This window comes from Oryx dammah, unplaced genomic scaffold (genome assembly GCF_014754425.2).
Source record: "Oryx dammah isolate SB20612 unplaced genomic scaffold, SCBI_Odam_1.1 HiC_scaffold_10, whole genome shotgun sequence".
Classification (NCBI taxonomy): Eukaryota; Metazoa; Chordata; class Mammalia; order Artiodactyla; family Bovidae; genus Oryx; species Oryx dammah.
Genome location: NW_024070194.1, coordinates 18,414,137 through 18,429,781, shown reverse-complemented (window position 1 = coordinate 18,429,781; position 15,645 = coordinate 18,414,137). Strand labels below are relative to the sequence as shown.

The 15,645-nt window shown below is 42.9% G+C and overlaps 1 protein-coding gene across 9 annotated transcripts in view; it reads right to left on the bottom strand.

The window, feature by feature from the left end:
• The window catches only part of LOC120868659 (copine-1), a 39,165-nt gene that overhangs the window by 7,441 nt on the left and 16,079 nt on the right, over positions 1 to 15,645 (bottom strand). For all 9 annotated transcript variants that reach the window (XM_040247431.1, XM_040247422.1, XM_040247426.1 and 6 more), the window contains 11 exons: positions 2,087 to 2,215; positions 1,815 to 1,994; positions 1,596 to 1,670; positions 1,442 to 1,513; positions 1,221 to 1,301; positions 964 to 1,053; positions 762 to 848; positions 544 to 630; positions 391 to 450; positions 177 to 310; positions 20 to 74 (listed from right to left, as the gene is read on the bottom strand). In XM_040247431.1, the coding sequence (XP_040103365.1) occupies positions 20 to 74; positions 177 to 310; positions 391 to 450; positions 544 to 630; positions 762 to 848; positions 964 to 1,053; positions 1,221 to 1,301; positions 1,442 to 1,513; positions 1,596 to 1,670; positions 1,815 to 1,994; positions 2,087 to 2,215 (1,050 nt within the window). The remainder of the gene's footprint in view (positions 1 to 19; positions 75 to 176; positions 311 to 390; positions 451 to 543; positions 631 to 761; positions 849 to 963; positions 1,054 to 1,220; positions 1,302 to 1,441; positions 1,514 to 1,595; positions 1,671 to 1,814; positions 1,995 to 2,086; positions 2,216 to 15,645) is intronic.

The following is a 15,645-nucleotide window of genomic DNA, read 5'->3' as shown; positions in this document are numbered from 1 at the left end:
GAGGGGAGAAAACACTCACCTGCCAGTCAGGGGGTACCTGGGCCCCAAATCCAAATGCTGGGAACAGCTTGTCCCTGTGAGAAGACAGCAAAGGGGGGAAGAGGCAGTGAGAGGACGAGCCCGGAGGCTAACAACATCTGCAGGGAGTGGCGAGGATTAAGAGCAAAGCTGCTTACGAGTCATAGTCCTGAACCACACTGCCCACGCTCCACAGTGCCGTAAGGTACTCATTGACCCCTGTTGGGCTCAGGTAGTGCAGAGAATCAGGTGAGGAAGGGTCTCCGTTGGAGCCTGTGAAGTCCACGCCCACCTGCAGGGAGGGGAGGAGGAGAGTTGAAGGCCATCTCCGAGCCCCAGATCTGTCTTCTTGTCCCTGATGAAGCAACTTACAGTGAAGTTGATTTGACAGCCTCCCATCACATAGTCCAGGAATGAATGTTCTGTTTCTACCTGTAGTTGAAACCTTGGTTATAGCTGGAGTGAAGGGATTGGGGTCATGGAGCTTAGAAGTCAAAGGCTGGGTCACATGGGCTATGGTCTCACCTGACAAATCTTGACACAGATAGTTCCCGAGTTCTTGTAACTTTTCTTTTTCTGCTGTTTCTCCGGGTGAATGCATTCAAACTCAGCCTGGTAAGGAAAGAAAAATTAGAGTAGAAAACTTCCAGAGCCTCAGCCAGGATGGGAGGTGCCTTGTATTCCCTCTATTTCTGGGGCTGTAGTCCCTATGTCCACCTCAATATCCCTGAGCCAGCACTCACTGGGGCTGCTTGCAGCTGAGCCAAGCTGGTGTGGAAGGTACCAATGAGGTCATGTGAACCATCGCTGTCATAATCGGAGCATCGCACCTAGGAGGGAAGGTGTGTGTGTACGTAAAGACCAGGAGGCAGGTGGCAGGTGAGAATAAATCCCTCCCTGGACTCTCTGCCCCTGCTCAGTCCATTCAGGAGGCAAGCTCCTCACCTGGATGGGTGTACTGGGGTCTCCCCCACAGAAATGTTGAAGGGGAACAGAGAACCGTTTCCAAGTAGGATTCAGGTTGTTCTTGATGACCTGAGGGTAGAGTATAAAGCTTCCAGTGAGCGCTGGGTTGGCATGTGGGGAGCTGCCAGCCTTCCCTAGCCATAAGCAGACTCCTCCCTGTGCTCCAAATCTTGGTAGTCACAAACCCCAGGAGATTCTCTCCTGCTCCATCACACCCAATCCCAGGGGGCTCACACCTCTGATCTGTATGCCAGGTGCCATTTCCCATCACCCTGACGGAAAAACTCCAAGAAGGGATCCGATTTTCCCAGGAAGTCCTGTCAATGTCACAGAGACCCCAGTTATAAGACGCAGGCAGAGACAAACAGTATGAAAGACCTCTGTCCCCTCCCACCCTCCCATTCACCACCCCTGTCTGCTTAATTCCTGAACCCCCAGGGCCTCCTTCCATACACACCTTCTTATCCAGGTTTCTGGCTTCCACCTCCATGGTCACCACACGATTATCTTTCAGCTCCTGAGCTGAGACCTAGGTAGGGGAGGCAGGACTGTATCGTCTCATGAATTCCTCACTGATATGAGCACACTCCCCCACCAAACCCCAGCCTTACCGTGATGGTTCCCCGCCCAGCAGGCTTTCCAGGCTTCAGCATCAAGGGCAGAGTTAGCATCCGACTGGATACAATCTAGGGCAGGGGATGGGGGACCAAGATCTCAGACAAGGTTAGGTCCTGTTGACCCCCACCTCCAAGTTCTAGGCTTTCTGGGTTATCTCACAGGGCTCTGACTCAATCTGTGTCTGAAAGATTCTAATCCTTGGACCTACATACCTGTCCCAGGGAACACTCAGCTCCTCCTAGGAAGTCATCGTCCCCCAGCTCAGGTGTCTTGTTGTCTATGTCATAGATGCCGAATCGGAGCTTTTGGACTGTTTCAAAGTGGTACTCAAGCTGCAGACTCTTGGAGAACTCAGGGCTCGAGCAGTTCCGTACTCGCTCAGTCCGGCCAAGCTGTGGGCAAGAAGCCAATAAGCATCATAGTCATGCACCTTCCACCCCCAGTCCTAGCATCCCTCCATGACTTTAACCTCCATAGTCCTTACCTCAGTCCAGTTGCCCCCTCCCACATCCTGTAAAAGGACACAGAGTGGGTCAGACTTGGAGCCGATGTCCTTGTCAATGAGGTGGTCACATGAAACAGACAGCTGAACCAAGGTCACACAGTGGGCCATCTGGGGGGGGGTGGTGTGGAAAAGACACAAATTAGCCACAGAGGACCCTTTTCCACCTTTCCCTGACTGTAGGTCCCAACCTGTAAAGCCAGTCAGCTTCAGCCAGGCAGGGCTGAGCCTGTGTCTACCCCTATGACACCTAAGGAAAAGAAGGCTCTATAGGTTCCAAACTCCTCCAATCCCCTTGGGTAGGGTCAATGGGATGGGAGATGGCGATTACAGCCAACCCTGATCCAAGAAAATGACGGTAAAATGCAGAAACAGTGTACTGGCCTCCATCAACAACTTTGACCCGAAACTAGTCCTCAGCCCCAAATTGGGTCCTAATCCCAATAATGCTCCCTGGACCTGGACCCCAAACTTATCTTCTCAGAGACCAATCAATCTCACTCTGATGCCTTTACTGGCCTTAGATCAGACCTGAGTCCAAGTTCTAAGCCCAACACTGCCCAAAATACAACCGTCTTCCAGATTCTGCTTCTCAAAGTCTCTTCCTTCAGTGATTCCCCACTGACCCGGGGGAGCTACATCTTGAGGTAGAGTTATGATCCTCACACTGATTCTCCTGCCTCTAATCAGCTGTTCAGGTCCAGCTCCTATTTGCACTACCTAGTCCAAGCCCATCATCTCTCACCAGCCTGACTGCATCACCTTTTAAGAGGTCTCCCTTAGCCTACCTATGCCATTCTCACCTCTTCCCATCCTCACACCAAACAGGTTACTCTCAATACAGCAACTATGGTGACCCTGTTAAAAGATGGGTCACGTCACACCTCTACCAAAACCCAATAAAGATTTCCCATTCCTTAAGAAAAATCCAAACTCTGCATGGGCCTACAAGGTCATGTAGTGGTGAAGAATCTGCCTGCCCATGCAGAAGCTGCGGGAGATGAAGGTTCAACCCCTGGGTCAGGAAGATCCCCCGGAGGATGGCAGCTCACTCCAGTATTCTTGCCTGGGTCCCACGGCCAGAGGAGCCCAGTGAGTTCCAGTCCATGGGGCTGCTCAGAGTCGGACACCACTGAGTGACTGTGCACGCACACAAGCATGCACTAACGAGGTCTTAAGAGATCTAGATCTGACTGGACCCCTCTTGCTCATTCTATTCTGGCCACAGTCTGCTTGTCGTTCCACAGATATGCTTGTTTCTACCTCAACACCTAGAAGGTTCTTCCCTCGTATAATCCACACGGCTTGCTATTGCCTTACAATGGCTCTAGGTCTCTATTCAAAATCATCTTCTCTATTTTGAATGAAAAGGTTCTCCTTTTCTGGCCATTCTGAAATTTCAACTCTACTGATACGTCACATACTTATTTCCTACTTTTTTTCTCTTTAGTATTTATCACTAATATACTGCATATATTTATATGCTTTGTCTTCCCCATTAGAATGTACACTCCATGAGGGAAGGGATATTTATCTGTTCTTTCCACTGCTCTATCTCAAGCACCTAGATAATATTTGTTGAATGAAATCTCAAAGGCCATCTCTAGCCCCTGCTCCCATCTCAGCCTGGTCTAAACTGATTGGCTGTCAAACAGCACCAAAGCATCTCCAATTCATCCATCTCCTTTGCTAGAAACACTATCTTCTTGCATGGATCACCATGACGTCCATATAAACCCATTTTCCTAAGTCACCATAACAGTTATCCTCAGACTCTTCACTAACGCTCTGTCCCCGCTGACCAATACACCTGCAGACCATCTGTGCCAAGAGTGCAGCCAAAGTCAGATCCCTCACCTAGCCTCATCTAGAATTCCAGGTTTCCCAGCACTATACATCAGGATGCCGCTAGCCTCAACCTCCCCTAAATCGACCCTTAAATCAATCCCTCGCCCAACCCAGCCCACAGTCAGTGCTATTCCCATCTTGGTGCTTCATGGTCTCCATCTCAAATGCTGTTATCAAGCAAAACTGGAATGATTTTTAAGAGTTCAATCTGCTTCATATACTGTCCTTCCACAGCATCTGAACCTTTGCTTGAATGCATCCGATGATGGAAAACCCACCACTCTTATAATTCAATTATCAGAAAGTCCTGCTCCATCAAGTTCTAGCCAAATCAACCCAAGTGAATTCTCACTTCTACACATTATTCCTGTTTCTTCTTCAGTCTAAAATTCGACAAGAAAGATTTATTTCATCTCCCACTGAGAACCATCTAAAACTTGGAAGCAGTGAACCCCAAGCTAAAATCTGGAGAAATAGCCCTAGTTCTTTTGAATATTGCCACCAAAATGTGGATTTTAGACTTCTGACCAGAAGTCACTGCTTTGCAGGTTCCCCTAGGACAGATCCAGAGAACCACACATACTCCCTAAGGGAATGGGACCATAACTTAACCCCAGGTCATAACTGGACCCCACACTTCTCACTTTACATGTTCTCTCAGGCAGTGTTTGCACAGTACGGAGACAAGGAAGAATGCTCATTTCACTACTGCTTAACAGTGGAAAACGTTGAGACAGCTTAAAGGTCTTATCAATTAGGTGGTGACTAAGTAAATTACGGTAATTAATCAATGGAATGCGGAGCAGCAAGTAAATAAACAATTAAGGCCGAAGTATACTGGTAGCATACGAAAAAATAAAGTTGCAAAAAATGGTAAGAAAAGTTAACCCCATTTCAAACTTCAACTGTATGTGTATATACAACAGATTTAAATATATATGCAAAATAAATACAATCACATTAAAAAATGGAAGACATGCTAAATAAATGCAACTTTTAGGTACACTTCAGAGGAATGGAATAAAGGTGGTAATTTTACATACTCTTAGACACTTCTAAACAACAACCTACATGGCACAGTAGTAAAGAATCTGCCTGCCAATTCAGGAGACGCAGGTTCGATCCCTCAGTCAGGAAGACCCCTTGGAGAAGGAAATCACAACCCACTCCAGTATTCTTGCCTGGAGAATCCCATGGACAGAGGAGCCTAGAGGAACTACAGCCCGTGGCGTCACAAAGAATTGGACACAACTGAGCAACTCTCACGCACAGACACTTCTATACTATTTCAATATTTTCAACTATTTTGTATTTTTTAAAAGGACTCAGCTTTTTCCCCCAATCCACTCTTCCAGGTCCTCCTGACAATATTCTAACCCCAAGCCTCTACACATTTTGCACATAACTTCAGACCTCTTTGTTTCCTGCCTCCTGTTTTTTCATCCTATCAGTGTCTTACCTAGTTGTCCTTGATGACACCTTCCTGAAAGTCTCTACGCTAACTAGAAGCCCTGTACATATCTGTTCACGGCCCTTAGGTTTAAAGCCTAATTCCCTAGTACAGCCACCTTGTGGCACAACTCTAGAGGACCAATCTATACAGAATTAAGTAACTGTGTAATATGATGATTTTGCATCTATAATGCAACCTTCAAAGCCTTTTCTGACTGTTCCACCTCCTGTCATTCCACCACCGGCCCAACTAGTCATTGAAGGCTATTTCTTGATCCTCAAACACACACACACAGCCACACACACTTGCTGATACCTCTGACTTTCTTCCCTAGCAAATGCCTTGTTATCCATCGTTATGCTATGACATTATTCCTTTCTGAAATCCTGCCCACCTTCCCAGGTCGGATTTCTCTCTCCTGTGGATGACTGAAGCAGTTTCTTCAGCAGCTTTTCTGTATATACATGTGCACACATGCACGCACACAGACACACACACACACAATTCATCAGCCAAACAGAAACCAGTTTATGCCATTTCTCTGCTTAAAACTCTGGAATGGCTTCCCAAAATGCTCAAAATAAAAAATCCAAAGTTCTTACCACAGTCTACAAGGCCCTCCAAGACCTGACCCTCACCTAATGCATCATTTTGTTATGTACCTTCCAGACAGGTTTCATTTCTGATCCACACACACTCAACATTCATCTCATTCCTCACTTCAGAGCCTCTGCACTGTCTTCCCCCATGTGAAAGTATTAGTCCCTCAGTTGTGTCTGACTCTTTGGGACCCCATTGACTCTAGCCCTCCAGGCTCCTCCATCCATGGGAGTTTCCAAGCAAGAATACTTCCCCCATATATACTCCAGAAAATAAATAAGCTATATTAGAGTAGGAACTATGTCTGGTTTGCCTATATGTACAATACCTACAACGGTATCCATCCTATAGTAAGAACTCAGCAAATATTTAGTGACTTAATGTTGAAACCATTACATCAGAATTTTTACTTTTGTCTGTCTACCTTCATAATCTGGACTCCTTGGAGCTAGGGGTAGGTAGTATTTCTGTATCCTTAATATTAGTGCTTAGTTGGTACTCATAACCATTCACTGATTAAAAGGCACATTCACTGATTAAAAGCTTCTGCTCAACTCAAACTTTCAGGCCTTTTCCATTTGAACTCATGTCCAGCACTAACACAGAAGTTGTACTCTTCTACAAACTAGCCTTTAAAATTTAAAGGCAGGACTCCTAGAACTCAGTGTTAAATGACAAGTCAATTTAAAAAATGGGTAAAAAAAAAATCTGATCTGATACTTCACAAAGGAAAATATATGAACTGGAAATAATCAAAGGAAGAAGTCATTAATAGCACTGGTTACCAGGGAAATAAAAATTAAAACCACAGGGAGATACTATTACCTACCCGTCACAATGGCTAAAAGTAAAAAAAACTGACGCCAAATTTTGGTAAGGATGTGAGACCCTCACACGGTGTTAGCGAAGGTGTTAAAGGTACTGCTTTGACGGTCTGGGAGCTTATTTGAAAACCAAACACACACCTAGTCTAAAAGCACCCACGTCCTAGTCTTTCATCCAAAAGAAATAAAAACATTATGTTCACAAAAAGACTTGTACATGAATGTTCATGGCAGCTTTATTCATAACAGCCAAAAATTTGAAACAGCCCAGGTATCTATCAGTATAAGAATGGATAAACAAATCATAGTATGTTTGTATATGTAACAGAAAGCTACTCAGCAAAAACAGAAACAAACTATTCATACCTGCAACATGAATGAATCAGAAGCATAAAATACACTTACACTCTATCAAGTTTTAGGACAGGCAAAAACTATCACGAAAAAAAATTCAGAATAGTGGTTGTTCTTCCCGTTCCCCAGGGGAAAAGCAGGTGTTAACTGTGAAGAGGCAGAAGAGAATTCTAGGGAGAATATAAGTTCTTTACCTAGAAAGGAATGTGAGTCACAGGTGTATTTACCCTTTTCATCTAATGGTACACTGAAGTTATATTCATCTTATTATATGTAAATTTTATCAACCCCCTGTCCCAAAACCCATAAACTATATTCAACTCAAGGTATATTGGAATGTTTATGGGTGAAGTACGCTGATGCTTGCAACTTCTTTGAAATGCACCAAAAATTAAAATGATTTATGGAATGGATAGATGTAGTAAAATATGGGAAATTTTAAACCAAAGAATCTGAGTGGTGGGTATATGGGAATTCACTGTATAATTTTTTCAACTTTTCTATTTGTTCAAAGTTTTTGTAATAAAATGCTAGGGAGTGGGAGGAAAATGGAAGGGGACTTCCCTGGTGGTCCAGTGGTTAAGAATCTGCTTTCCAACGCAAGGGACACAGGTTTGATCCCTAGCTGGGGAACGAAGATCCCACATGCCATGGGGGAACGAAACCTGTGCGCCACAACTAGAGCACGCATTTGCCACAACTACTGAGCCCGCATATTGCAGTGAAAGGTCTGCATGATGCTGCGACTGAGGCCTGATACAATCAGAAGAAATTTCTTAAATAATAGAAAAACGTTGAGGGAAAAACTTAAGACTACAGGTTTATTCCTGATGAAGACTCTGGAAAAAAAAAAAAAGGCTGAGTGAACTATAAGAGCATTGGCAGCAATTAACTGTGGTGGTGAGATTATAGGCAACAACTGGACCTGTGGCTTTTCCCCTCTATAACTTCTTAAAGATCCCAGAAAAAGATCCTTTTGAGCTGAGTCAAACACATGGGGGTAAGGAGCTTCCTCTTGTACCAGGCCTCAATTTCTGGTAGGCTAAAGTCTTCTATTTTAGTCTGTTACCAAAACCACCGTCTTCACAGCTGGCCCTATTCTTGTTTCTTCTCTGCCCAGACTAAAACCACAATCGGAATGCTGTGGGCCCGTATCTTGTCTCAGAAGCATACAGGGCTGGATTTCATTCTGAGAGGTCAGAGCTTCCTGGATAACTACAGTTTTTTCACAAATCTGATTTTTACTTTCTCATAGTGCTTCTTATAAGCAAATTTTTATAATGTGCAGTTTTCCATCGTTTGAGTCATATTCCCTTTAAACTTTCAAATGCATGGGTTTATTCTCCTAAATCCAGTTTATCTCCTTTAAATTTCATCTCCAAACCTGCCCGTTTGGAAATCTTCTTCTAGTCCGTGTCACCCTTCTATCTCATATCCCTTTAACAGCCACATACTTTACACCAGTCTCATTTACTTTTCATCTACTGTCATTAATCTCATAGGATTTTCAGTATCCTTTATAGAGACTGGAATTTTACAAAACTTTATTAAATATAACATTTAAGTGAGTCAATAAAAGAATCTCAAGAATTTTTTCATTTATTTTTGCAAGAGATCTGGCTAATATTCGTCACGTTTTTTGTGTACTTGCTTCTCAATCAGCACATCTTGCCTGGATGTCTGTAATCATCTTCTAACTGGTCTCCCCATTTCCACTCTTGGTCCCTTCCCATCTGTTTTCCATACTGAAGTCAGAAATCTTCCCTGACTCCAACCAACAAAACCCAGCTTCTCACAAACCTATCAAAATGTGTAACTTACTTGCATACTATCTATTCCCCCTACCAAATTATAAATTCAACAGGGGATGGACCAGATTTGTCTTATTTCCATTCCAGTGACTCATACATAGCAGGTGCTTTATAAATAACTGCTAAGTTAATGCTAAAAGAAAGGAGTGATAACTTAAGGATCCTCAGAAATAACCCAAATAAAGCCCTGGCCTGATGCTAAAGCCATCAAGGGAGAAGTGAGCAATCTGGGAACATCCAATACAAAAGACTAGCTTGTTCTCTCTCTGTGCACCCACAATTCACATCTTTCCACCTGGGGAATTGCAAATGGAAACAACTGAGTTTTCAGCAACAACTTTTTCTGCTTTCCACCACTTGGGAGTCTCATTCCTTTCATTTGCCCCTGTAGATCGCTTTCCTCTGCTTACCCCATCACCAGCCAAACTTAGAGCTTCCCATGCCTCATACCCTGACAGGATGCTTTTCCCACTGTTCCTTAAAGAAACTATACTCTCATTTTTATAACTTAAAATTCACAACATGTTAGAAATAAAAAGGAACTGAGTGATCATCTGATTCTCAATTCAAGACGAAGAGGAAAGGTGTGATCTGGCTAGAGATACATGGGTAAGCAAAATGAGGACTACAACTCAAATATGCTGACTCCCACCTAGTCCCAAGACTTTGGGCTGTAGTCATACCCTTCTACACCGAGAGAACCTTCCTTCCTCTATTAATAGCAATATGATACAGTGGGCAAGAGTAAGAGTTCTGCAGGTAAGTGACCAGGTTCCAAGTACTGGCTTTACTCCTTTCTAGCCACAATGAGATACTACTACACACCCACCAAAATGTCTCACCTATGCAATTTGGGTAGAATTCTTTACTAAGTCTTAGGTTTCTCATGTGTAAAGTGGAAGGTATTATCTATTTCTAAAAAAAAAAAAAACATCATAAATAATGTATTCAAGATGCTTAGTACAGACTCAGATGCTATTATCACCAATAAACATTAGCTGTTACTATTATCCTTCAAGTCTAGCTCTCAAATGTCCCCTTGTCATGATCTTTCCAGCACTCAACTTCTCACTCTGGACTACTATACTCGATCCACACCACAACTGTACCCTGTCAGTGCTTCCAGCTCCTGGCCTGTCAATGAAATAACAAGTTTCTTTAAATGACACTGCTTCAGTATCTATGTCACAGGGCACAGACCTGAGCACACAATGGGAATTCAAAACACCTGAGGGAGGCTTGCAGTAGTGTGCTGGGGTAGGGTTGAATAGTTTACAAGAGAAGACTGAAAACAAATTTTGTAAGTAGGTGGCCTCGTTAAAAGTTTGAACCACAGAAACCGGGCAAACGCTAAAAATCAGGGCTTCCCTTCCCCTTTGAGCCAGTTAACTAGCATTCAACTGTTGATAGGGAATCCCACTGTCTGCCAACAGGGAGCAACTCACTATTTTCTTTGGCTTCCCCTACCCCTACCTTGTGAGATTTTAACTTGGCTCTTCATAAACCAAGAACAGATCTTTCCTCCTGGATCCAGATGGATTCAATTCAGGGCCAATCGAGCTGAAACTCATCAGTCCTTCACACTCAGGAGTTATTACACTGCCTTCCTCCATTCCCAAAAGTCTAACAAGGCAAGGCACCAGCCTTCAACCCTATTTCCAGGCTATGACGAAGAAAAGAGCACTCATCTGTATGGCAGGATCACTCATTCACAAACCAGAGCCATGCTCTCACTCCTGTTGCCTACCTTGGCATGCTGCAGCAGCTCATATGCTGGATCAAATCTTGAAAACCCATCAGGAAGGTCTCCATAAGCTCCCAATGGGGAGAAGACCACTCATGGAATACTTTCTTCTCATAAGATTGAAAAGACAAATTACACCCACCGCCACCACTCTTCCTTTCCCTCTCTGCGTCAAGGGACATGAAGGAGGACAAGTATTTCTACCCCTGCCTCTCCCTCTGTAACTCAGGAATTCCCCAAATTTAAATCAGTAGCCTAAGGGACAGTCCTCTTGGGTCACAAGCTGAACCAAATAGGCAAATCCTTACTACAAAATTCTTTATTCATTTAATGGCTACTAAAAGTGTGTTTATAAACTAAAATCATAAATAATTTGGTTTAGATCCATGTATTAAGAAGTCTGGTTGTCATGCAGTACTTGGCAATACTAAAAAGCTTAAAGATATGCATGTTACATAAAAAGTGAAAAGTGGGAAAATATGGTAAATGGTCACAGGGTTTCTCATCCTGCTATTTCTGCAGTCAAAAAAGTCTGAAAGCCACTGATCCAACGCCAATGTCCCAAAAAGACTTGTCCAAATATGGGCAAATCCAACCATTTGTGTCCAACTCTCCAAAGGGCATCTAGCTTAAGGAGAGAATATGGGGAAGGAATCAAACCAAGGAACACACAGCCTTCAAAGCAAGATAAGACTGTATCAGAGTGGAAGGTTTTCCTCATGACTTTGAGCTTAAACAAAGCCTCCACCTTCTAACTTCAAAACAAGCAATTGGAGTACGGGGACAAGGCTGGAGCCTCTTCCCCAGCTGGCTCGGGATCCATGAGAAGAGGGATGCCAATGGCCTCTCGTACCTCCCTGCACCCCAACCTCCAAAGGTCAAGGAGGCAGTAAACAGCTAAGGAAAGGAGGGGCTCTGCCTCAAGTCATACAGACAGATGATCATTTAATTCTTTCCCTTATGAAAGACTTTGGGCAAGTTATTTTGCTTCTCTTTGCCTGGATTTCTCCATCTGTAAAGTGGGGATAATAATATCAACTTTACAGGATCGTTGTGAGACTTAAACGGGATCAACTGCGGAAAGTGCCTTCCATGTGTTGATTGCTCCTCTGTTCAGTGCTCATAAATGGTTCCTTTTACTGTTTCATTACCTATTTGGTGGTTGACACCAGGGGAATACCTCTGGTCTACCTGCTCCAGAGAACTTAACTGGCAGGAAAGGAACAGCCTCTAAAAAAGGGAAACAAAGACCCTTTCCTCTAATGAAATCTTCAAGCTTAAATGTGAAAATGCTATCACGCAGGAAAAGCCATAAAGCGATAGCCAGACCAATATTTTTAGTTCCACTGGTGTTTGATTCAAGGTTCAAATTAACTACAGACTTCCAGAAAGAAATGAAATGGCTGGGTTCACAGAAGTTTAAAATCAGATATAATGAGATTATCTAACTTAATCCCATTTTCTTAATTAATCCTATTAATCCCACTGAAGACAGAGAAGGAAATGATTAGTCCTGGGACACACAGTAACTTGGGTGAACCACAACTTGATTCCCTGAGGATGTGGTTTCCAACCATTTTACCAACATCCCACACTTTGTAATCCAATTCAATCCAAAACCCACTTGGCCACTAAAAGACCAGTAGGCTCATGTGGCCTCGTCTCACGATCTACACTAACTTCACACACAGATCGAAAATAATTCTGCATCCACCACACATTTTCTTTCGCTATTTGTCTGCCAAGGCAGGGATGGAGACACTGTGGTACCTCCACAGTGTTTTCAAAGGAATAAACTTTAAATAACAAGCATGAATATAGCACATAAAGTAGAATTTGCTTCAGATAATGAATTATACCAAAAATTTCAAAGAACACCAACTGGGCAGTCACCTCTGCCTTCAACCTGCCCTGCTGGAATCTATATATTAATCCATGTTCTTTAAATGAGATATCTGCCTCTATTGTCTGCAGTATATCTGAGACAACAGTACTAGGCCACCTTCCTCAGCATCTCCAAGACAAGGACATCAGCAAGAACTTGTGCATCTCCAGTGTGCAATGTGACCAATGGCACAAAAGGAGCTTAGTTAATGAACAAAAGCAGCAGAACCAGAGCCTTTGGAAGAGTCCTACCTACAGTTGATTATGTAAGCCCCCTCACTGGAATAAATTTACAAGGCATACATAGGAGAACTTTAGATGGGTGCATCTTCAGAATTTCTATCTTAGGGAAGCTGAGAAGTTAAAATGAGGATTTCAAAAATGAAAACACTACATTACAGACACACGTGGATTTGCCCACTTGCCATTGTGGATGGGGTGTGGGTGGAGGGAGATTCTAGCTCTGGGGAGGCTGCTGGTTGCAGAACCAGGGCTTTTACAATATAAAACTGTATCCTAGTTACCCTCCAGTGCAACCTATAAGAAAGGTAACTGAGGCAAGTTCTCAAAAACAAGCCTGCAAACACAACAGGAGGGGTAAAAGTTAGCAGGAATGCAACAACATTTGAACACCCAAAAGTGAAGAAACAGCTCAAAGAGGCAGCAGAACTGAGAGAAATGACAGGGAATAACTTTTTTTATATTGTAAATCTGGGCTGTCCAAAAGGGTAGTTTTGAACCACATATGGCTATTCACCACCTAAAATATGCTTAGTTCAAGTCATAATGTGCTATAAAATATACACTGAATCTTGAAATCTTAGTACAAAAAAAGGAATGTAAAACAGTTCAATAATCTTGTATTGAGTATATTTAAAGAAACTGTAACATTTGAGATCTACTTGGGTAAATTATATCCTTAAATTTCACTTGCTTCAACCTTTTAAATGCGGCTACTGGAAAATTTTAAATGACAGATTCTTTTTTCTATTGGACAGTGCTGCCCAAGATCTCTACACTTGTGCTGCTCAGTACAGTAGCCACTAGTCACATATAATTCAATTACTGTGTTAGTGCAGATGAGAACACTTCCACTGCAGAAAATTCTATTGGACAGTGTTGGTTAAGAACAAGAACTAAAAGGTAGACATTTTACACAGAAAAGCTAAGACTGTTTCAAAATGTATCTAAGCCCAGAAAGGAATGCATAATCACTATGCATGTAAGTGGTGGAGAAATTCACAATTCTGAAGTGTTTATGAATGTCTTCTTAGACGGCTTGTTTATAAAAAGTGTAATCTGGCAGCTACTCAACAGACTGTTAAAAAGGGAAAAGGTTCTGGCCCTCTGCTAGGTCAATACATCCCTAGAACCAACCGTTGCCTTGTCTGCCTGCCCTGCAGACCATTCAGCTCAGTCATACCACTTAGACTGCTGGAACCTCAAGCTATGCTGTTATGGGACAACTTAAAAGCTCTCAGGACAGGCAGAATTTTAGATACTGCCACTGTGTTGGCCTCACACAATCATTTCATTCTACTAAACGTGTCCCCAAGCACCCTAGTTAAGAGATCACACTTAAGGCTTCCGTTACACTTGTTTCTGCCCCACCATTTAGCAACCGGTTAGGAATCCCTTTATCTATTCAAAGTTCCAGTGGGTCATGAGTATATACCTTGTATATATACAACTGAGTGCTTGTATCATTTAAAACTTAAGTCTTAAGACTTTTTTTTTTTAAGTCATTTAAGTCTTTTTTTAAGGCACTGAAGAACAGGTTATCCTTTATACTCCCTTTTCCAACACAATGTGTAAGTACTAGATGCACTGCTCAGAACACTTACTTAGCATGGGTTATATGGCTAGGCTGTATATCCATGTGAAATTGTCGGTAACAGACGTTTCCAGTTCCAAGTTGCCAATTCAGTGGTCACAGAAGCAAAGGTGATTAGGATTATTTACTTCAGTAAGACTAATGCAACTAATGCAAGTCTTTCTATCACCTAAGCCAGATTTATAGCAGAGGGATCCTCCTGGGCCCACACCACAGAAAGGAGTTATATATAAAGGATATGACACTTTTTTGTATTGCAACCCAACACATAGGGAAGTGCGGAACAAAAGACAAAAGAGGAAATTAGCAATACCACCTGTTAGTATGGTTTAAGACCCCCCCCCGCAAGCAGCTGAACTTCCTTAAGACTTTCCCACTCTGCAAGGGCTAACAAATGACTTCTTGTACAATGTGATGGTTACATTTGATGTGTAGCACAAATGCATAAATGACAAATCTTATTTCACTAATCAAGAGCTGTTGGTGAACTCACACTCACTCCAACTCAATTAAGTTAGGGTTACAGAGAGAGTGGTGAGGGGGCTTCAGTCTAAGTAAAATTTAACAGTGCTGGTTACTAGGCAAGCTTACTGTATAAGCATATAAAAGGGGAAATTTGACAGCATCAAAATAGGGAATCAACACCAAGGAGCAGTCTGATATTGGAATACTGGGATGTGTTATGATTATTTAACATCTTTGACTGTCCATATTGAATTATGTTCTCTGCCTGGTCATGGCTCTATTTTCCCCAAACAGGCACCACCTCCTTCACTTGACATGAAATGGCAAGCCATCGGTTGACTAGGAAAACTGATGATAAACTATTAAGTCACTAAAATCAGAGTCCAGATGTCTGGAGCAGCTCGAAGGCCAACTCCAATGTTCTGCTGTGCCATTTACCCACTTCTCTACAGCTGGTGTTTGCTTAGTCTCTATGACCTAATGGTCAATATTTTTGCTAGGGAGAGGTTCCTGGGGCTCTCAACAGAATTCGTGGAATATGGTTAATGAGCACTACTTTCCTTTCTCTAGGTTTTAAGAGTGCTGCCCTTTGGTCGCTGGGGCTGGAATGTTTGCCCCAGGAGGCTTTTTGCCCCTTCAGTAGAACAGTATGTAGAAAAGCAGTGCCTTGGTTGCTAGTTGCTAGTTATGGTGATGCAGAAAAGGAGCCATATGCTTGTGAGAT